General features: G+C 36.9%; 1 protein-coding gene across 2 annotated transcripts in view; it reads left to right on the forward strand.

Annotated features, from left to right (window-relative positions):
* The window catches only part of LOC131072040 (kelch repeat-containing protein At3g27220), a 76,228-nt gene that overhangs the window by 20,526 nt on the left and 30,866 nt on the right, over positions 1-24,836 (forward strand). For both annotated transcript variants that reach the window (XM_058008074.2, XM_058008075.2), the window contains 2 exons: positions 19,659-19,844; positions 22,746-22,975. In XM_058008074.2, the coding sequence (XP_057864057.1) occupies positions 19,659-19,844; positions 22,746-22,975 (416 nt within the window). The remainder of the gene's footprint in view (positions 1-19,658; positions 19,845-22,745; positions 22,976-24,836) is intronic.

Raw genomic sequence — 24,836 nt, forward strand, 5'->3', positions numbered from 1 at the left:
TAGGGAGAACTAAACCATATAGAGATGCTGAAGTTGCTAGTGGGTACAAGCGGGCATTTGCTAGACTCTACATTGATCCTGAAGTGGTGGACAGAGTTAGGAAAGAGTTTGGTTTGTTTATCTCAGGAAGAAGTCATAGTCCTTGTGCCATTAATGACCAATCCAAAATGGATGGAGTTACATGGTGGTACCTCCATGGTCAAGATTTTATGTTCCTCCAACCTCTTGCAATCAAGATACTAACACAAGTAAGTTTTTTTACTTTTAAATATTAACATTCGTATTGTAGACTTTAGCTTTTAAGTTTTTAACATTCTTTAATTTATTTTGCATTTTTTTAAGTTTAAGTTTTGTTGGGTTTCTCTCCAATTTCTATAGGTTGCAAGTTCTTCTGCTGCTGAACGGAATTGGAGTACATACTCCTTTATCCACTCAATGAAGCATAACTAGTTGGCTTCAAAAAGAGCAGAAGACTTGGTTTATATAATTATATTCATTCCAATTTGCGTCTTCTAACACATAAGGTCAAACAACACAAGGAAGGGGCAATGAAGCTTTGGGATGTAACCCCTGAGTGCACCAACTTGGATGCAATTGTTGATGATCTGGTTAGAGTCACTTTAAATGACGATGAGATACCTATAGCTGATGGAGCTAGTGGGAGTGGCACTTGTTTGGGTTCAAATGATTTTGAATTTGAACTTGGAGCAAATGATGATGATCTTGATCTAGATCCTTTTGATGATTGATGAACATTGAAGATAGAAGACAATTATTATTTTTGGTTGTCAATTTTTTAATTGTAATGATTTTCATTTGAATCGCGAACCTGGAAATATATGAATCTATGATACATTGATATATATTATATGGCATATGAGTATATGACATAATATGATATTATTGAAATTCTGAACTATCAATTGAAATGGCATTTGGCATTGATCAATGATGAAGTAGCGTACTATTAAATGTATTTAGATTTGTAATTTTCTATATTTCTTTAAGTTTTTGCATATAATACACACACACACATACATACATATATGTATGTATGTATATATGTACGGACGAACCTGACCCATGAACCCGAAAGACAATTTTTTTTTTTTCCCAAACCCACGAACTGGGTTCGTGTCGGCGAACCTGAACCGGTAACTTAGAGTTTAATACTTGGGTATTGAAATTACAAATAAAACTAAAATCTAGGTGAATAAAGCAATAGCTCAATCCATCAAAATAACTCCCAAAAACCAAAAAACATAACCTAAACATCATTGTTGTCTTCTAAAACAACTGATTAAAATATAAAAAACTTAAAATTAGTTTCCTAAAAATAATTTTTAGATTGTTGGAAAATTAATGGCTAAAATAGATTCTCTTATTATTGACTTTGTCCAAAAATCCAACGAACTGTAGAATGTATGAAAACATCTTCAACAAAAATTGTTGTTGTCTTTGTCAACAGCTGTTTGTCATCTTCAATATCAATAGTTCAACTTCAACATCAGTAGCTGAATTTCACCAACTTCTTTTAATCTTGTAAGCATTTTGTTGTTTGACATCAAATTTTCATACATTCTTCCCCCCTTGATGTCAAATTCTTGTATCTATAATTTTGTCTTACAAACTTGAATATCATCTCTCCTAGGCCTCTAGTCAATAACATTTGTCAACTCTTCTTCTAACCTATAAAACTTAATTTCAACTTTCATCTTTTTTACCAGCTCTTGTACATAATGGTGCATTAATTCAATGTGTTTTGTCCTTGCATGAATTATTGAATTTTTACTTAATTACATCGCTCCACCATTGTCAAAAAATACCATTGCAGGATATCTTTGCTCTCCTAGATCTTCCAAAACTCTTCTTAACCAAACTGGTTGTGTACATGTTTTTAATGCAACATATTCTGCTTTTTGTACTTATAATACCAATTGACTTTCTAGTGTTAAACAAGTGCTATTTCTATAATTTGATGATCCTGCCCAATTTGCATCTGAATACCAAAGAAAATTTAATCTTCAACTAAATAATGATGGATTCCATGATCCTTTGTTCTATTCACATATCTTAGTATTCTTTTTGATGCATGCCAATGTTTTCTTGAAAGTTTACTCATACCTTGTAACCAATGATATTGCAAACATAATATTCAGCCTTGTAGCTGTAAAATATGCCAATCTCCTAATGATACTTATGTATTTAATAATTTAATGCCCCCATTTTAAGCAAAAGTGGTTTGTGCACAATTAGCTTAGTTTTCCATTCTTCAGGGGGCTGATTGGTGTACTTGGGCTTTTATTTATGTCAATGAGCCCAATTGGCAGTTTGGATCATCATGACACTTTCACAAGTGATTTCTGCCTTTTGGTGGGCTTTCCAAACTTTTTGGAGGAGCAGTCTATTTTTAGTAAATCACCCGGTTGGCTCTGATCATCATTTTAAGCCTTCAGTATCATGTCGGTGTGATCAAAGTTTGATTCCAATGTGATTTTAGTGCTTTCCATAACTTAAGTAAAATAATTTAATAAATATTCACTTAAGTTTCTGAAATATTCACTTAAGTTTCTGATGTTATATTATTAAAGTGGCAACTTAAGTGTAGTATCTTTTTAAAAAGGTATAAAGTGAGTTCAAAAGTGAATGTCTAGGACATTTGGTGTTCGTGTAGGTGCTCTACTTGAAGTAGATGAGGTGGATGACGATGTGCTTCATATGCATGGACCACAAATGGATCCCACTATGCCTTCAAATGTTGTATCGTCATCCATTTCTGCTTGCAATTGAGGACCATGAGCACTAGTTATGAATGTTGCTATAGCTGCTCTTGTCTTTTACCTTTGTAGTTTTTTCTCTTCCATCAATGCAAGGTGTGCATTCATCTCTCATTTTATCTCTTTTGTGATCTTCTCATACTTGGCATCATGATGAGTAATGCTTGCTAGATGCTTTTTGAGGCAATTGATACCTCCATGATATAGGTTTTGGCATCATTTGCAAATGACTGTCCCAAGTCTTGGTCCTTGCATGACATATTTTCAATTGGGGTCTTTGGCTCCAAGGGGACGGGTTCGAGTAATTGGTATGAATTGGGCTAAGCTTGAGCATGATGCAGGTTGAGAGTTTGATCTAGAGGCCAAGGGTTCTCTATTTGCCATTGTGTCTAACCTATAAGTACAAGTACAACATATTAATTTTTAAAAACAAAAAAATATCATAAATTCAACATAAATTTGTATAAATCAGCATAAATTAGTATAAATTGACATAAATTCAGTATAACCTAGTGATTTTATTCCAAAGAAAAAAAATCAGCAAAATAATTCATTTATAAGGGGAAAAATAGTGATTTCATTAAAAAAATCAGTATAAATGAACAAAAAATGCTCAGAAATCAAATTTTTTTGAAGTAAAATTGCAAATGCTACTAAATACTATGAAATTATAATTTGTTTACAATCTACTTGATAGATTTTAGCAGCTATAATGAATTTAAAATACTTGGAAAAAAACAGTTTTTTTTTTACTAACTTGCTCTTTAAATTTGCCTAATAATCCTTGCAATTAGCTCAAATGTATGCAGTAGTACTATGTGATGAAGTGAGAGAGGTGTGTTGGCTTTTACAAGGAAAAACCCATAGATTTTGAGCATTTTTTGTGTGTCCTAGGTGTGTACCACATCCCACAAGTTGATGGCATGAATTCGCTGTAATGTTCCCTACTTAGTATCCTAGATAGTTGGAGAACTAAGACAAGACAAATTACCTTTTCTATTTAATACCTCTATAAATATATAAAATATCCTGCAGAAATTATTAAGATTATTATTTATTTGGCATATTGAATTTGAATTCTTATAGTTGTTTTTCCATTTATAAATAGTTCTGTTGCAGATTAATGTGTTAGGCAATGGAGTCATGATTGGGTTGCCCAGCCAACCCATGCTAAGCCCACCGGGTCTTACTAAGGTGGTGTGTGTCTTATTCCTCTAATCATACTCTGTTGGGAAATGGAGTCATGATCAGGTTGCCCAGCCAACCCATGCTAAGCCCACCGGGTCTTACTAACATGGTGTGGGTCTTATTTCCCTGATCATACTCTGTACCCATACCAGTTTATTATATTCAATTAGATATTCATCAAATGATAACTTTAATTGTATTACCATTTCTTGATTATATATACAGATATTCAGTTTGTTATTTGATACCATTGCTTACTTAACAGATTGTATTGAGTATATACCATAGTATTGACATCTTACTGAATTATTACAGTACTGGATTATATTGCAGTTATTTGAATTTTATGCTTACTGTTCCAGATAAACAGTATGTGAATTTATTATAGTTATGCACTGAATTAAGGTGTATTTGATTTCGATTGTGAATAGACATACCTTTCCTTAATCGTATCTCTTCATGCGTGTTTGTTATTTTTCCTAATCGTCTCGTAAAGAATAATCAACGCTCAATAGTTTCATTTGTAATTAGTTAAGTATGCTTTCTCCATGTTTGATGCAGTTTTCTTATTTCCCGTAACTTCCATCCTCTCAAATTCTTGAATTTTACCATCTTTGATTTCTACTAGCATTTGTGTTTCAATGGATTTGGGTTCTACGTTCATGAAATCATAGGAAGAATCTGTATCCCATTCACTAAGAAAGTCAGACATATCTTTCTATCTTAAGTGCGGTTCTGTCTGCATTCTTCTTCTTAGGGGTCACTCTTCGTCTACTCTACCTTATGATAATGCTTCCCATTCTTTTCTTCTTTCACGATCGCTCTGATTCTATATCTTTCTTCCTTTTTTATGGTTTATATGTAGATAAGATGGGTTATCAACAAGACTTAAGCAGTGATTGTTGTCAGCGTGATTCTTATATATGAGTATGACTAGATGTCGATAAGTTTAAACCTTTACTTTATACTTATTCAATCATATATCGATTCCTATTGTCTTCCGGTCTTGAATGGGGACATGACAGTCTCCCTCTCTTGAATTTGCTTGTCCTCAAGCAATCTTAAATTTTGTCATGAGGTTCCTTGACTTTGAACCCTTAGTGAAGATATGTAAGGATAACCTGTAATTACATTATGAACCACATATGCAAATATACATATATACATGTCCCATTGTAAGGATTAAGCAACTACATCATACTTAATACAATCATCTTAGATTTTGGGAGGAAGAGACGGGATGGGTTTGCTTGGAGCCATTTCTACACCAAGCCCAAGAGAGGTTGCTCTACTTGGCAGCTCCTACTTGCTTTCCCATCAAGGCCTCATCTCCCTGAAGGCACTTGCCATCTTGTGAAGTTGGGGGGAGAATGTAACTAGGTGATTTGACTCTTACGAGCCCCTCGCAACCTTTCAGCTCAATCTCAAGCCCACAACACAAGATGGGTTTTATACAATTAATTTTTATGCATTCTCTCTAGTAGGATTGGGGGGAAGACGTAAGGGAGTGACTTGAATCTTCAATTGTAAGTACCTGCTTTTAGGTTACTTACGAGCCCCTCGCGACCATCTCTTACTCTTCAAGCCCTCTCCCATAAGAGGATTACAGGTAGTATTTAGCATGCATGTGAAAACACGAAGTATACATATGAATGCATGAAGACACTGAGCATACACAAAATATGCACTTGTACAAACACGGAGCATACATTTGAAAACACGAAGCATACATATGGATATATGCAAGCACGGAGCATACACTCAAATACTCATATTGTTAGATTCCTTCTTATTGACTGAAATGATTCATTGATTCATTTTTATCCTACAGGATGGTAGGATCATAGCTCTGATACCACTGTAATGTTCCCTACTTAGTATCCTAGATAGTTGGAGAACTAAGACAAGACAAATTACCTTTTCTATTTAATACCTCTATAAATATGCTGCAGAAATTATTAAGATTATTATTTATTTGGCATATTGAATTTGAATTCTTATAGTTGTTTTTCCATTTATAAATAGTTCTGTTGCAGATTAATGTTTTAGGCAATGGAGTCATGATTGGATTGCCCAGCCAACCCATGCTAAGCCCACCGGGTCTTACTAACATGGTGTGGGTCTTATTCCCCTAATCATACTCTGTTTGGAAATGGAATCATGATCAGGTTTCCCAGTCAACCCATGCTAAGCCCACCGGGTCTTACTAACATGTTGTGGGTCTTATTTCCCTGATCATACTCTGTACCCTTACCAGTTTATTATATTCAATTAGATATTCATTAAATGATACCTTTAATTGTATTACCATTTCTTGATTATATATACAGATATTCAGTTTGTTATTTGATACCATTGCTTTCTTAACAGATTATATTGAGTATATACCATAGTATTGACATCCTACTGAATTATTACAGTACTGGATTATATTGCAGTTATTCGAATTTTATGCTTACTGTTCCAGATAAACAGTATGTGAATTTATTATAGTTATACACTGAATAAGTTGTATTTAATTTCCTTATTATTATATAAATATCATCTGATTTACACTATGTATTTCAGAAATTATTAACAGATTTAATAGTCTGATGCAATGTGTATATAATCAGAAAATTACTGACTGTCTACTTATATTAGATAAATTGTCTTATTGTTATTTCATTGTTTACTCTATTCTTGAGAGTGGACGATACATACCTGGTCAGCACCTTTGTTTGAATTCCCTTTGACTGCTTATTACCATTATCGGGTTGAATAGAATGCAGACGTGGCTGAGGCAGCTTACGTTGTCTCTTCCTATCTTCTTTTTCCTTTTTTTCCTATCCTCCGTACCTTTTGGAGTGAGATTAAATACCTTGTAGAGTTGAATGGTTGCATCCTTCGATTGTGAATAGACATACCTTTCCTTAATCGTATCTCTTCATGCGTGTTTGTTATTTTTCCTAATCGTCTCCCAAAGAATAATCAACGCTCAATAGTTTCATTTGTTAATTAGTTAAGTATGCTTTCTCCGTGTTTTATACAGTTTGCTTATTTCTCGTAACTTCCATCCTCTCAAATTCTTGAATTTCACCATCTTCGATTTCTACTAGCATTTTTGTTTCCATGGATTTGGGTTCTACACTCATGAAATCATAGGAAGAATCTGTATCCCATTCACTAAGAATGTCAGACATATCTTTCTATCTTAAGTGCGGTTCTGTCCGCATTCTTCTTCTTAGATGTCACTCTTTGTCTACTCTACCCTGTGATATGCTTCCCATTCTTCTCTTTTTTCACGATCGCTCTGATTTCTATATCTTTCTTCCATATTATGGTTTATATGTAGATAAGATGGGTTATCAACAAGACTTAAGCAGTTACTGTTGTCAGTGTGATTCTTATATATGAGTATGACTAGATGTCAATAAAGCTATCAGATTTCCTACTTCTAGATGTCAATAAGTTTAAATCTTTAATCTATACTTATTCAATCATATATCTATTCCTATTGTCTTCCAGTCTTGAATGGGGACATGACACTCGCTCAAGTTTTTGAAAAAACTTGCCAACAAAATTGGTGAGTAATTGCTAAAAAATCCCCATAAAAACTCAGTGAGTTACTCACTAGGACAAAAATCTGGCAAGTACTTACCAAGTCTGCCATCTATGCTTTCACTACTTAGTGTCTAATCAAGCTACTATGGGGCCAAAAGCATCTCTGAGAAGGGAGGTGTGATTCATAAGGGTCATGAAAAGACTAAGGATAATAAGTAGATGAATTTGGGAAAAGATCAGCTAGAGAAAATTCATGGTTTTCTACACAAGGAAAACCAATATAGTGCTTCTGAAACCATCACTTGAGGATTACTTGTGGTTTTGTCACAACTGGTGGAAAAGTGGAATTTGAAATGAAAGGATGACTTTTACACGTACAATTCTGGTTGAAGATCCTTCAATTGCATGAGGGGGATGCTCCAACACTTATACATAGGGGTGGAGAGTATGTTTTGGATCATAGGAGGTAAGAATGAATGTTTAATTGATCTAGGGATGAGAATTCAACTTTTTTTGGTTTTTTGGAGCTTGACAGAGTAGTTAAGGAACAACCTGAGTTGTATCTACCATCTGCACTTATTCATCCAGTTATAATTAACATCAAAGTAGACGACTGATTGCTGCTACTAAACTGCTTATTCCTTAGGGGGTTTCCAAGGTAAAATTGTTGAATTTTTTGTAGTGAATTCTGTTAGAGTTGGGTGTAGAATACTCAATATGAAGCAAGATTGACTGAAGATTATAGCTACCCAAGATCAAGGCACTCCATGAAAGCACAAGATAGATCAGCAATGAAAGAATAATGCTATTCTATCAAGGATGCAAATGATACAATGATATGAGATTAATGATGTTAGAAAGGGGACCCCTTGGTAATATAGGCCAAGGTGAACATAGGATGGCATAGATTATGAATTAATGACATGTGTCTTAGTGTTATGACTTGAAACACAAAGTGATAACTTATAATCCACTTAAGGTGGTGTTGACGTGTATTTTGTACACTATCAAACACAGAATAAAATACCCAAGGGTACCTTATCCTCTCTTGAGTAAAGCCTCTGATTGCTGAAGATATCGCGGAAAAGGATCAATCAGGATGACTCCAAGGTTCTTCATTGTAGGATCTCTACGTGTGGATAAGCTCTCTGTGGTATGATGTGATTTGCTGGAATCACAAGGGGACTTACATTTGATGATTGAACGTCTGATCTGCTTTGAATATTGCTAGAACACAGGATCTTACTAGCTTTGATTTAAAAAAAAGAAAAAAGATGAGGGTGAGGAAAGGATCTAATTCTAACACTAAGAATGTAAGAGCAATGAATGATCTTTGATGAAATTCTAACTAAGTCTTGTTTTGACATCGCTGGACCATCTCCACAAGGTTAGTGCGATCTTCGAAGGAAAGCTTTATGATGTTCAAATCATCACTGCAGGCATAGACACCATCAGGTTGATGCATATCAATGAAGAAGCGACAACTGAAGTTAAGCTTAAAGCTGAATGATTTCAGTTGACTACACAAGGCAAGTCTGCAATCAACAAACTGCTAGTAGTATGGATATACGAATTTCACCATCAATCAAGCACATTTCTTCCATTCATCTAATAACATGAAATCAAATATAAGAAGTATAAAGACCATGCAAATTGTCGAATCGACCCATAAATTTCACCATTTCTTCAATGAAGTTACAAGTCTCTTACAACAACATCTTGGCAACAATCTTTGCCTTCTCTCTCTACTCTACTCTAATTGCTATTCTATCAACTAGCTAATCACCTTCTAACTACTCTCTATCTATCTTCTATTAACTGCTTCTAACTATTCCTCTTTACAAAATGAAGAGCCGGGGCTTATATAGTGCCCACAATACAATTCGATGGCTAAGATCAATTTGAGATCAATGGCCAAGATTCAATAATGAAAACCCTAATTAGGGTTTGTTACAACCATTACATAACATTTAATGCTTGACCAATGAAATAATTGTATTGCTTGGACACATGTCCTCTCTGGAAAATTCAACCAATGGATAGCCGGGGTAGGTACATAGAAGTTTGTGCCACCTCCCATGAGTTGGGTACATTGAATCTGGGCATTGTTGAGGTGGACCACACTGACTGGAGAAGTGATGACTAGGATGCCACCTTGTCTGACACTTGTAACTTGGTAGATATTCAACTTGATGTTGTTGAGAAGCTAGCTTTAATTAATTCATCTGGAACTATCTGCTTCTTCAACGAACCCTTGCTCTAACTCTTTGTGTCCTTGATTGGCAGGATGATTGATGTACCTCGCCTTGGAATACTGGACTGGAAGAGGTCGCCCTTGATGATGTTAGACTGGATGAGGTCGTCCTTGTCGATGCTTGACTAGAGGAGGTCGCCCTTGTCCTTGCTTGATCGTCTTGGAGGAGACCGTCCTTGATCTGGCTTGATTTTACAACTCCGAGATCTCCATTTGATGCCTACACAAAAATATTAAAGTTAGTCTTTTGAGCATCAAACCTCAAAGCATGAAATTTAAGACCTTTCAAAGGTAAAACTTAAGATATTAATTTGAAAAAGTCATGATAAATCAAGAACTATACATTTTCAAATTAATAATGAATGGAAATTGGATTTTCAAGACTTAGATTCAATAGGATCACAATAAGTCTTGAATAAGAACTTCAAAAAAGTAATTCTTCATACCTTCCTTTGAGTATTAAACTCTAAGAAATGATGCAAAAATAGATGAATTTCGCTAGGCAAAGTGTAGATCATAGCCTCCCTTGGATAAAATGCACCTCCTTTAGCTTGGAAAAGAACTCCACCTTCCACTAGCTTCTTCAAGATCTGGAAATTCGCCTTCAAATGTCTTCAAAAAATCTAGAAATTATCCTCCAAACTAGCAAGAAATACGCCTCTCCAATAGCCTTCAAGATGAATTTCGCCCTCCACTAGCTTCTCCACACTTAGTAGAAATTCGCTCCACTCCTCCGGATTTCGCTCCTCAAATTGCTCTCCAATTTCGCACTTGAAAGGATGATTGAATGATTTGAATTGTGAAACAACACCTCCAATATATAGAGCGCTCACCTTCCACTTACCCATGAGGCCGACCTAGCAAATAAAGGGTGAAATAATAAATAAAAACCCAAAAGGAGTAGGCCGACTTGTCAAATAAAGGCAAATAATGCCTTGTGCGCTCCACATTTAATTTTTTAATTAAAAAAAAATTAATTTTAAATGCCTTCACAATAAAAGTTCGATTTTTTAAGGCCTAAAATCAATTTATTAAATGCCAATTTAATTAATTTTTTCAAATATTCCAAAGTTAGCAATTTGGCATCTAATGCGATTTGGAGGATAGTAATGTTGGGATATGGCAAAAAAATAATGAATGCCAATGACTTCGCTCTGGTCCCTTGGAGAGGGACAGGAGCTCTTTTCTCAATCTAGGCTTTGCATTCCTCATTTTCACGTTCAAAACTTCATCTAGGCATTTTAAAATGGCATTTTAATTGGAGTCTTGAGTTTAATTCACTTGATCTTTAGAAGGAACGTGCCTTAGGACATTTTCGCCCTGGTCCCTCAGTGAGGGACAGGAGCACTTTTTCACTTTTGGGTTAGGATTCTCAATTTTTTGAAGTCAAACCTTTGTTCACCATGCTTTAGATGATCCCTCCCATCTCACACAACTTTGCCTTGGCATAATCTCGGAGGGAATTAGTCGTTTTCATAAAAAGCGCTCTGGTCCTTCAGTGAGGGACGGGAGCACTTTTGAGTCCATTGCATGAATTCTTGATCATATCAATCTTCAATTTACCCTCAAGGCGTAGAATATCACATTTCACTCCATCTTGAGTCTTGGTAATAAAAATATCATTTCAAAATGCAAGGTAAATAGTCATATTTGGAAATTGCACCCTGGTCCCTTGGAGAGGGACGGGAGCACTTTTGCCAGTTGTCATCAAAATTTGCAACTCTCGCATCTCAATTCCACTTCAAGGCATTTTAAACACTTTTTCAAACTTGCGCCTTGGCCTCAATTTGTCCAAAATTGGTGAAAAAGGCTAGATAACATGTTAAGTGCTCTGGTCCTTCAGTGAGGGACAGGAGCACTTTTTGTCATTTTGGCATACTTCTTTGTCCTTTAAACCTCTCAATTGCGTCCAAGGCATAGAACATCATTCGTCCTTCCCATCCAAGTCAAGTTTTGCCATAAAATATCAAACAAAGAAGAGAAACTTGAAAAAGTGGCATGGTCCTTCAGTGAGGGACGGGAGCACTTTTTGTCATTTAGGTTGATTTACTCCTTTGTAGACCGCTTAAATTATATTCAATGGACAAAACATGCCTCCCTTAACCTCTTCAAATCATAAAATCACCTTAACCTTGCAAAGATAGTGCGAATTTGAAATTCAGTGCTCCGGTCCTTCAGTGAGGGACGGGAGCACTTTTTGCTTTCCAAGCCAAATTGTCTCACTTTTCACCTCGAAATTCCTTTGCTAGGGAAGATTTCATCTTACTTCATGCTATGAATAGAAGTTAATGTCCAATAAAGGTCTAAAATTGTGCATATAAAGAAAATTTCTCTGGTCCTTCAGTGAGGGACGGGAGCACTTTTTACCTTCTAGGCAAAAACTTCATCATTTCATTGTTTTTAATCAAGTCTGGATGCTTTATCATGTTCATTTCGTCCTTCACCATGCCTTTGATGTCTCAATTTAACCAAACAAGGCCAGGAATGACTCAAATAAGTCTTTTCGCCCTGGTCCTTCAGTGAAGGACGGGAGCACTTTGCCTTGGTCCCTTGGAGAGGGACGGGAGCACTTTTTCTTTCAACCTTCAAAATTCACCATTTTCATGCCTTCAAAATCTTCAAAAGTATCGAGTCACGTCCAATTATCATTCCGGAAGACCCTGCACAAAACAAAATAGAAAAGTCACTGACAAATATGCATAAAATAACATTTGTGCTCTAGTCCCTTGGAGAGGGACGGGAGCACTTTTGTCCTTTCTGGCTAAAATATTCAAAATTTAGGTCTCCAATCATTTCACAAGGCAGAATTAGGTCATCTTCAAGGCCAAGAATCAGTTAGCAAGCCCTCGCAAAACAAGAAATTGCACTTAGAATGAAATTCGCCCTGGGCCTCCAGTGAAGGACAGGAGCACTTTCTCTGTTTCAGGCATCATCTTGCCTCCAAAATTTGATCAAAATTTACCTAGGCAAGAATATACAATTTCATCTTCAAAATGCTAACACTTAGACAAAATTTGAATTTTACCCCAAAAATTTCCGAGTCTAGACCTAACCTGGGACATATCTGACTTTCCAGACAGACTCACCTTACTTCAAAAATCAACCTTTGGAAGGACGCTTAATAACTTTCAAAATTTGATTGGACTTAGCTTGAAAAAATATCCAAAAGAAACCCTTAAGGCTTAGCCCTAGCCCAGACAGACCACTCACTCACTCAAAACCCTAAAAGCAGAGAGGAGAACAAGCAAAACAAAAGCGAAAAAGAGGGGGTCCCCATTTTAATGGGGCGATGTGTGAAATGGTCACAACAGGTGGAAAAGTGATAATGTGATAATTATCCATTAAAAGTAGGAAGTTTCCTATGTGTTCCCTAAGTAAACTTAAGTAACATGTGTGATTAGGACCTAGTTGTCAAACTTGTTAGGTACAATACTAGCTACAATACCCTTTTCGCACAAACACCCCCCCTTAAGTGCAACTTAGGGAGAATGTACACAATGCAAGATGCAAGATGGGTCTCAACTACTAGGCCATGTTAGGTACCCATGTACAAACGCAAAGCAATCTCTCATAAAGGGAGAAAAAGAGAGAACCTAGTGGGACAAAATTCTCTAAAAGAGAGCTGAAAATACAATGCTCTCATTGATGAATGTGATGGACAAAACGGAAACCCCATGTGAGGAAAAGAGCCCCCAATAAGAGAGTAGAAGGAGAGAGACAATGCAGCCACCCCTCAATGTAGAGTCTCCTACAATTATGGTAGATGCTTGACATTGAATGCTGAAGATGATCCAATACTGTCGAACAACGTTCCTCCCCTTAGGAAGAAACAAAACCAAGTTGGTAAGCAAGATGTCTTCCCATTCCTGAAAGAAAGATGAGGGAAAATAGATGGTTCGTCGATGGGTTGATTCCCTCCATGAGGAAAATGAAGGTAGTACCCTGTCCTCGTACTACCTTCATTTTCCTCCTCAAGGAGGGAATCAATCCCTCGACGAATCACCACTTCTTGAGCCCATTGACTAGTTCGTTCTCCATCTTGTTCAGTATTTCTTTGAGCCTACGATTGTATCTTGTACGTTCTTGTTCTTCCTTTGCCTAGTGTTGTAAATTCGGCAACAATTTCATTGTTGCCGCTTAGCAATTTAAACTCTTCTTGAAATGCCTTCTTCGGTTTGTTCCATGACACCTTGTGTTAATTCGCCAGGTCTGTATACCAGTCAATGGCAATTCCCCGTAGTGTGGCGGGAAATGCCTTCAAGTAGTAATCATGGTCATCCTAACCATTCGCCTTGCATATTGTTATGCAAGTCTTACAATGGCGTACAAGATCCTCCGATCCGTCCCCTGTGAATTTAGGGAGTTTCTGCTTCTTCGGGGTGTTCAACATTGTTTTCACTCAGTAAGTATCGTGTGTATCCGACTAGATTGGATTGTCTCGCACTTGTTCATGTTCTTGTGCCTCTCTTGCACCCTCGGCCACATTCGGGCTCTCTACATGTCCACCTTTTGCATCTTCTACACCTTGGCCGCCTTTTTCGTTTCTATACTCTCTCCTCCCCGGAGTCTTCAACTCAGGCTCCCCTATTCTTGATTTCTTCGTGAGGGATAGGTTCCCGATATGATGTAAATTGGTTTCAAAATTTTTGGCAACTTCAGTTTGGAGGTTCCTTTCTTTTTCTTTGTCACGTATCGACTATACGAACGGGTTGCTGGTACTATATGTAAATTTGGAGTCTTCACTTAAATTTGAGTGTATGGTCTAGTTACTTGCCTGGTTGGCAAGATCTTCGCTTACTTCGTCATTCGGGGGTGGTAGGTTTCTGGCAACCTCTTCCAACTTAGTCCACATACATGGTCTTTCCCTCTCCTGACTACACCTTCGGTTGATACTCCGACTCCTACTTCTTGTTGGACTCTCAGAACCTTTGACGATTCCTCGTAAATTTATCTCCTCTCACTTTGCTCTCTCAGGCAGAGAGATATCCTTACTAATCCCTCCCCCTCCTCTTGAGTGTCTCTGGTACATCGGTCCTTATTTGGTTGTAGGGGCATTAATTGCCGGGGGCATGACGTCTGTTAGTATTTCACTCTTCTTCCTTCGTATGGGTCCTTTCTTTGTATCATTGTAGTATTTGCTGTCGATGTTGCTCTTGATTCCTTTCTCGCCGGTCTTGCAATTCAATCAAATTTCATGCCAACAGCCTTAGGATTCTCCCAAGAAGATCAAAGACTACATGGTTCACTGTTAGTTCGTCACGTATCGTGCTCTCAGGGACTGCTCTCTCCCAAGCTTCCCTCTACACGTACTGATCGACCGAAACTTCCCACAGGTCTACCGAGTCTTGCGTCAACCGATCTTCCGGTGTTTCTTCCTCATTGTTAGTTTTTGTTACTTGTACTTGCTGTTCAAATGATCGGCCCATTACTCCGCCATCTTGCCTATTGCCACTCAAATCTCAAGGTTCGAACCGACAATGGTGCCAAAATGTTTACTCCCTACAAAAGTGTTCAACTATATAGAGTAATCAAGAATGTAACAGTACACATAATCAACATAGTAGTTCAGAAAGAAAACATCCACATATGGCCAGAATGATATAACTTTATTTCCAAAATATGTAATGGCTATACAATCATCCCCTATTCATGATACAATCAAGGAATATATACTAATCGGTGGTTGGTTAAGAGTGCCAATCATCGGCAACTACCAACTACTCGAGAACAATTATTCATTACATTGCCAATTATTACCAACAAAATATTATTTATCTACGTTGGCAAAATTGCTGCCAACACCCAAACTGTAGCAACACAAGTGTCTTTAGAATCAATAGCAGATGAAGGAGATTAAATCTTAGCACATGTTTCTAGAACCTAAGAATATGAAAGCACTCCAATATTCAAATGACCATACCGAATCTCCTCAAATGTGTCCACACTAGATGCCATAGTGTGTACATTAGCTGAATCAACAACAGGAGCAAAAGTGAGAAGGTTTGGAGTTTGGATCAAGATTGGTGATCAACCTCCCTAACTACAACAATATCTCTGCTTTGCAAATCCTAATGATGACATAATTTGGTGTGAACTCAACACTCTTGTCTGCTCCACCATGTGTGATCTGATAGATAGAAAGGATATTGGTTGAGAATGAAAATACACAAAGAACATCATTGAATGCTCCGTCATCCATGTCAGTTAATCCCTTGCCACAAACAGGCATATATGTGTTGCTAGCCATCAGGATATGTGGTGTTGAACAAGACTCAAATGAAGAGATCCTACTCCCTAAAGAAGCCATTGATGTGAGACTCTTGAATCAGGTATCCACCTATCTGAATCAAAATCTGCAACTACAACAAGTGCTTGCCCCTTATGTTTCTCTAGCTTGACATTGTTGTAGGCACATCGATTTGATTCTTCTTAGGAAGATGCTTCAACTCATCAATTTTTTAAATAACAATGGTGTTCATCATGCCTTGATTTTTTGCAATATGCACATTTAGGCTTCTACTTTTTAGATGATTCCCCTTGAGAGGGAGATGATTCAGATTCTTTGTTTAGCTTGTTCTTTTCCTTCTTTTGCTTCTTATCGGGATTCCTTGTTTCTTTCTGTACCTTAGGCTCAATTGCCACCAATGCTTGGTGTTTAGAACACATGATTAGACCCATGTGAATTAACTTTGCTTCCTCTTAGATTAGGAGATTTGCAAAATCATCAAACTTAGGATCAACATATGATGCTCCCATAGAAAGACGATGGGTATAAAATCCAAAAACAAACATTGAATACTCAGGACCAAACTTAGATAGCACATTAAGAATTAACTGTAAATCCTCTTTTTCAATATTGCAATCCATAGGCTGTGTTCTTGATTGCTTGATTTTGGAGATGTAGTCTTGGATGTGGTCAAAACCTGTTAGATCAAGATTTATTAAATCATTATCAATTTGATATCACCTAATCTTATCAGTTTTAACTTTTACCATACAATTTTTCAAGAGTCTCCCATGCCTCCTTAAGTGTTTTACATGATTCAATATGAAATTGCAAATTAAACGAAACTAATGCACATATACATCCAAGTGTTTTCTCACGTTCTATCTCCCCTCTTGTTAATGCATTAGGATCAGTTGGTTGATAAATTGTTTTCTTTAGATAGTTAAGATAAGCATTTCAAATGAGATAATTCCACAGTAATTTCTTCCATGATGCATAATTATGTGATGTTAGGTGTTCAATGTTCCCATCATTTGAACACAAATGAATGCAATCAACCACTGCAAGATTACCTCCCCCAAATTACTCAATCAAGAAACCTCCTCAACAAAATAGAATTTGCACTTTATGCTTAGCATGTTCATAGGTGTTGGATGCCAAAAACAAGCAACTAGAGTTGATCTTGGTACATACAGATGCCGAATTTGGCCAAATGATCAAAGTATAGTTTTTACACAGAATGAGATCAATTTGATCATACCATTGCAAAGTATAGGAAAAATCTTGCACTTTCAAAAAAAATGACACCCAAAAATGTTACCATATGAGCCCAAACGAAGCCCCAAAAGGTCCAAAAAGAGGACTGCTCAACAACACCTATGAGAATCTGTAATTTCTGGAAAAACCAGGCACGAAAATCAAAAACCAATTGCAGCCCTACGAAGAGCACAAAATTCTATATCCCAAATAAAAAATATTACTTGAAAAGAGGTGATAAGCCCGAGATATGAGCCTCCAAAGTTCGTTTGCTGAAATGGAAATGCAAATAGAAGGGGTGGGGGCAAATTTTTGCAAAGGTTGTTAACATCATTACTAACACAACACTAATGTCAGTACCCCAAGTTTAAATTTGATGGCTTGCGACATATTTGGAATATTCGCCTGAATATTCTCCTTCAATCCCGTTGGTAGAATCTTCAGCAAGCCGACAAAATATTCTTTTTTAGACGAAACCTTGGCGGAATAAAGGAATATTCTTCCTTACCGCTGGTTTGACCTATGTGCTTGTGGATTGTGCAGGCTTACAATGGGTGAATTTAAATGTAACAAGTGTTGTGATTGTTGGTGCTGTTTGCGTACGCACAGAGCCATATGTTGTGTAGGATACAGTTTGTGCAGGCTAGTATAGACCACTTAATTTTTTTTAAAATTCTGAAAATTTATTTAAAACAGAATTAGATTAAAATTTTTCTTTTCGCTTGTGATCTGTATTGGTCTAATTTTTTCTAATGATGATCGGGCACATGAATGATGGTCGTACAATCATACGAATAGTGAGGGGGATTTTTTTCTTCAAGCTCAGGGTCAGCTGCTCCAAATTTGACCAATTGACAGCTTGGGCTTCTTGGGCCTTTTGAGTGTGATGGTAGGGTTGATTTTGGCCCAAAATGCTTAGAAACGGCAAGTACCTCCCAGCTTCAAATCCTCATAGATTTGGACTCTGGTGTTCAATTTAGAGGAAACAAAAGGCAAAACTGACTTTCTCGAACATTTTGAATCCAACTGTGAACTTAGATTTGCACCAACAAGCTCCAATTTTGACCTACAATACAAATCTGCGAGAACAAAACCCCCAAAATGCACCAAGATTTGCAATCTAATTCTCTGAATAAGACTAACAAGAAGCAATCCCACAAGCTTTGATACCATGTGAGAGTTGGTTATAGAATACTCTACATTATGCAAGTTTGGCTGAAGATAATATCTACCCAAGATCAAGGCACTCCATGAAAGCACAAGAGAGATCAGCAATGAAAGAATAATGCATTTCTATCAAGGATGCAAATGATACAATGATATGAGATTAATGATGTTGCAAAGGGGACCCCTTGGTAATGTAGGCCAAGGTGAACATAGGATGGCATAAGATTATGATATGTGTCTTAATCCTGTTACTTGAGAGATAAAGTGATAAGTGATAATGTGATAACCTCCACTAAAAGTGGGAAATTTCCTATGTGTTCCCTAAGTAAACTTAAGTAACATGTGTGATTAGGGCCTAGGTGTAGAACTTGCTAGGTACAACACTAGGTACAATACCCCTTTCACACTAACAAATTCTTTCATTTCCCGCACTTCCATTTTTAGGTTTTCAACAATATTCATCTGTTTTTAATGCTGTAATTTGTTAATCAAGTAGAACAGCAGAAAATAAGTTTTGATTCAGTAAATTCTACTTCCGTTTGAGATTTTACAGGTCAATAAGCCATGATTAACATGGTAGAACCGTGGCAGTATTTTTTAAGTTCTTAGCAGTATTTTTTACTTGGTCCACCTTGGAAAGTATGCTATGTTAATTTTATCCACATGATAAACTTTCCATGCTTGAAGTAATTAATATTTTCACATCAGCTTTCAAGATGTTAATGTCTGGTGCAAATTTTTACTGCTACATGTTGATTTCCCGTTTTTTCTATTCTCCTAAATATTATCATGCGGAATCATCATTTATTTCAACAATTGACAACTTAATTAGATAGTTAGTGGCTGCTTGCATTGATAAGGTCATATGGGATCAAGTTTTGGATCTTTCGGCTTGTAGAATGTTCCTGGTACATACATCATATCATTTAACATTGCAAAACAAAACCAAAATGTAACGGTGCTGTGATACCATGCTCCCTCTACAATTGCTCTAAGGTCGCAGACAGTCTGGTTCAAGGAATTTGTATGTTCTGTTTGATTTGGCATTTAGCAGATCGAAGAAGCTCTTCATTTGGATTAAGTATCCAAAATTTCTAAGACTGCTTTCTATCATTTAACTGAGAGCTTAGCTATATGTATATCTTGTTATCATTGTATTGTGTGTTGTGTGTTGTGCGTTAGTTTATATGTATGTTCATGAGAGGGACTGAATTTTTCCCTATTGTTTTGTCTCTTGTAAGCTTAGCTGGAAAATGTCAAGGAAGAGAGAGATACTCAGAAAGAGAAAGCTAAGAATTTTCCAAATGAAGACAATGCCCTTGAGCTGGAGTGGGAGGAGATGGCAGAAGCCCCTGTACCACGCCTTGATGGAGCAGGAATACAAATTGGGAATCTTTTCTATGTTTTTGCTGGATATGGTACAATTGACCTTGTAAGTTTCTTCTTTATTGTAATGATATCTGGCAATGCATTAGAACTATAATGAAGTAGTTAAAAGCTGCTAAGTTTTAATTATAAAAGTTATTTCACATCTTCTACATTGCTGAACTTCTTATGTTTACAGGCTAATTACTTCTTATGTTTAATGCCTTGTGAATGTTATACATCTCTAGCACCTGTATACATTGTTTGGTTGTTTAACTACCTAACATAAATAATGCAAGTTCGTTAACACAAAATTATTAATTAATATTGATTGACAATTGCAAGAGCCTGTTTTTACTTTTCCAAGTACCTCATCTCCTAGGAAGGACTTCTGAAAATCGATCTTCAAAAAAATTAACAGCTCATAGTCATCTTAAAAAATTATTGTTCAAATCGAATGTCTGAATTGAGTTAAAGTTTCTCAATACTACTCTTCATATATTAGCCATAAAATCATATTTCTGATCTAGAACTGAGTATTGTAATTTGTAACTAATCTTATGATCTTTTCTTTCAACACAAATCTCTACTTTGATTATTATTTAGGTACCTAGTACACTTGTTGATCCCACATGAACTTCCAGTGGTTGATTGCCCAGGTTGAGCCAACAATCTAATTGTTGTGCAGGTGCACTTACAATACCTTGCATAACTACTGAGTCTGCAATCCAAGTTGGGTCTCTGTTTGACAAGAAATATCCTTAAGCAAACAAATACATATGACATGTAGTCAATCCTAAAGTGCTCTGATGATTTCCGAGATGAATGATATCTAATAGCTAAGATGACTATCTGAAGGAAAAATCTGCCATTATCTGCAATAAGTAATTGGAGGACATGAGTTTTAAAAGTTTGAAGGCAGATATTAGTTCTTGATTACATTTCTGGTTTGTTGTGTGGAAATTTTACTTAGAGTGAGTTTTAAAAGATGATTATGCTTTAGATATAGCCAATGTGATATTAATGAATAATGTTGTATGATCTAGGTATTATCAGTACGGTTAGGGGGATAGACTACCATTTTGATGTACAAAGGTTAAAGAGTATTATGAATTCAACAGAGTATGATGAGTCTCAAGAAAGATGTTTGGGAACTCACTTAGAGTAGCCCCAAGCATAAATATTTATTACAATATTAATGAGCTACCAATTTGTACTTTTTATATGTTTGCTTAGTATCTTATGACTTGGAATTACTCTTGAAATTAATGCACAAGCTCCTTAGAAAAGCATATATTCCTGCCTATTTAAGGTTTCTAGAGAAGTTTGTGATTTATATCTTTATTACTAGGAAAATTGAGCTGTTTATAGTGATCATTCATGTTAGAAGATTTTCTGGATACGACATTGTGGATTGTTCATTGAAAAATTGTGTGCAGCATAAACTAGTCTACAATATGAAATTTGATTTTTTAACATTTATCACCTATAGAGGTAAGAGAAAAAGTATGATATTGAGAGTTGATTTCAGCTTGGCCTTGTGAGGCTCATTTAAGCATTGACTAGGACAGAACTTAAGCAATTGGCAAAATCCTGGAAAAATATGTCAAATCAGTAAAATTGGTATTCAGAGTTGAATTCAGCTTGGCTTTGTGAGGCTCATTTAAGGATTGACTACTACAGAATCTAAACAATTAACAAAATCCTGGCAAAATATGTCCATTAAATCAGTCAAAATTCAATCAAAATGCCCTAAAAATTGATCAGAATCACTAAAAATGTGTCCCCCCTGTGGCAAACGGTGGTTTTCCTTTGTGGGTGCTGAAAACTAAAGTTTTAGATGTTAGAGAGAGAGAGAGAGAGAGAGAGAGAGAGAGAGAGAGAGAGAGAGATTACCAGCATTAAGCTTCCCTCCCCCACCCGATCCCTCTTTTGTTTATTTGGTATTTTACAATATTACTTGGGGATGTGTCCTCCCAAATTGCATGTCCCCATTCTCGCTCCCATTTCTAGGACAGCGAGACAGTAGGGGACATCCCTTGGTTGTTCCTTATCCCCTTGATTTTAGGGACAACCCCAAAATTGGCTACTTGGATGCTCTATGCTTCAAGGCCATCCAGATGTAACCCTAAATTCTGCAGCTACAAAAATAGTGAAGAAAAAAGGGGGCGGGGGAGTGGGGCAGGCATGAGGGTGAGAGGGGGCGTGCATGGGACCTTTTATGAAACCCTAAACCCTTCATATAACTAACCCGCCCTTCCATTTTCAACTTACGCTTTGTTTTGTAATCAATTATGACAATCAATTTGGACTTGTAGTTGTTGGACATTTTTTCATTTTGTAGCCTTGGAACCTTTTGTCGTAATGAAAACAATAGACTTGTAATTTTTATTGCTGCTATGCTGAATAAATAAATATTTAACATGGAATCTTGATTTTGATGCATTATATGAATGCCCAAACTTAATTTTGATGTTCATATACAGCTAAACTTGTAAATCTCTCTCTCTCTCTCTCTCTCTCTCTCTATATATATATATATATATATATATATATATACTTCCATTCCCTGCCATCGCCAAAAAGTGATTTTTTAGACATTTATTTCCAAAATGCATCCCTCTGTTCCCATTCTGAAAATGCCATTAAACATAAGTATTTTACTATTGGGTGGTGAGTTTCCTGCGTTGTATCAGTTAGAGTTTCTTGGGGTCAAACTATAATAAGAAGTAATTTTAGAAAGCCTGATAGAGAGCTTTTGAATAGTTAGTGTGTATATTTCTTCAGTTCTGGAGTTGTAGGAACAGATAATGGACTTGCATGACTCTTGTTTAACCTAGAAATGTTACCATGGGGAAATGCTTTAGGCAGGCCCTCACAAGTTGTATTTGGAATGTGCTAGCATGCCCCATTCAGTCACTTAAGAACATTAACGTTTCCAGTTTAAATCTCTGTTATCTTGTTACAGGTTCATTCACATGTAGATGTGTATAATTTTACTGACAACACATGGGGAGGAAGATTTGACATGCCAAAGGATATGGCACATTCACACTTAGGGATGGTTACAGATGGACGTTATATATATATTGTAACAGGGCAGTATGGGCCACAATGTAGAGGGCCGACAGCCTTGAACTTTGTATTGGATACAAAGACAAAAAAGTGGTCTTCTCTACCTGCACTTCCTGTTCCCAGGTATGTGTCGCAATGTTCTCCTTCTTTGTTCTAAATACAACCTCAAGTGGATATTTGTGCTTATTGACTAGCTCCATTGTATCAGCACGTGCATTGTGTGATATGTAATGGCAGTGCAACTTGTTTGTTTCAATTTTAATAATTCCTTTCCTTCTTAATCAATGCTTATAGACCTAGTTTGATGAAATGCTCTTTAAGTCTAGTGGATGATTTCATTAGTGAAATATAATGGATATTATAGTTGGAATGCATAAACTTCAAATGTTTGTAGTTTTCTCTCTGAAAGGTTTTGCTTACATATTTCAAACATCGAATAACATATATTTATTGTAGATAGTTTCCATATTTTTAGGACACCTGAAACATGGTTGATATTTTCTCTGTCTTCATTCTATAGAATTGTACCTTCAATTGGAAGATCAAATACAAAACATGCAAATCTTTTACTTATGGAGCCAATTTCAACAATATTTAACAAGTCAGCAACTTAAAGGTCTTTGTTTACCCCGCGGGGTGTGTTATTAATATTGCATATCAATAGTCAGATGATAACCATAGGATAGAATAGTACCAGAAACTCAGAGCAATGCTTCCATTAATGCCAAAATGTCTAGTACAAGAATCATTCTTTGCATTAGTGTATCCAACAACAAGTACAAGAGCATATATAAAGACACGGTCGAGGGTTGCGGTTACCACCCGTGGGGAACCATCATGCAACGGACAACTACCCTCGACGACACTAACATACTTAACCAACGTAGATTAACAAGTAGTACAAAGCCCATTTTACGACCAACATCATCCCCCCCCAAGAAAAGTCATCTTCGGACAACAAGGACAAAAATCCGGGACTAACACAACAAAATGGGGATGAAGTACACTGTATACAATAAGAAAATCATTGAGAAGGAGGAGCTGAGGGGGCATCCCTGAAGGAGGTAGTTGCACCGCCAATGAAGAAGATGCAGGAACTACTGACGCCAGTCGAGCCCGAAACTCATACACCATTATTGCTTCTGCAAGGAGTTTTTTTTTTTTGACATCACAGTCCTCTTGTGCCTAAACCAAACTTGTCTGCAAAACACGCTTTTCAGTCTCTGCCTCCACCAACTGCTACTCAAATGATACTGTCTCCCTAGCCAATTTGTCCTCGATAGCCACCCGCGTTGCCCTCTCGGCAACCAACTCCTGGGTACGTTGAGCTAAGTCTCACGCTACTACTGCCTCCAACCTGGTGGTCAACTCCTCCCGAGCCCTATGTGCATCCACCAAGGCAACCTCACGTCCAGCCGAGACATACTCCGAGTTCCTCAAAGCGTACCATTCATGCCTGGAAGTGGCCACAACCCTCTAGCACAAAGGTTAGGAGACACCTCAAATCCTCCATCACACTCCCCAAAGGTTGATAACTGAACTGAATAACTCCTTGGTGCCGTACGACTTCGCGTGCTTGCAATGCCTTCCCTCAAACTTTGTTTGTTCGCAACCTCCAAATCCGTCTCCCTCTACGGCTTATGGCTTCCCCGCCAATACTTAGCTTCAGGCTTCTTTCTCATAGTACAGAACAACCCCAACACTTACCGTGACTTCTTTGATGCCCTTCGCCCAACTCAAAAGTGTATTGTAGTTCAAAAATAAACTGGGGGTTTGGGGCAGCGCCCCTCGCGGGATCAAATGATTTTTCAATTTGGTCGTCGTTTTATTTTTTATAAATTAAATGCATGCTTGTTTGAATGTCGGCACATTTTTCATTTCACTTGCCATCACCACCGTTTATCCCTGCCGTGCCGTGGTATTTTTCCTCCCTTTTTTTTAAACCGCCGCCACCGTGCTCCTTTAGGCCTACGGTGGTATTCCA

Source organism: Cryptomeria japonica, chromosome 9 (genome assembly GCF_030272615.1).
Source record: "Cryptomeria japonica chromosome 9, Sugi_1.0, whole genome shotgun sequence".
Lineage (NCBI taxonomy): Eukaryota > Viridiplantae > Streptophyta > Pinopsida > Cupressales > Cupressaceae > Cryptomeria > Cryptomeria japonica.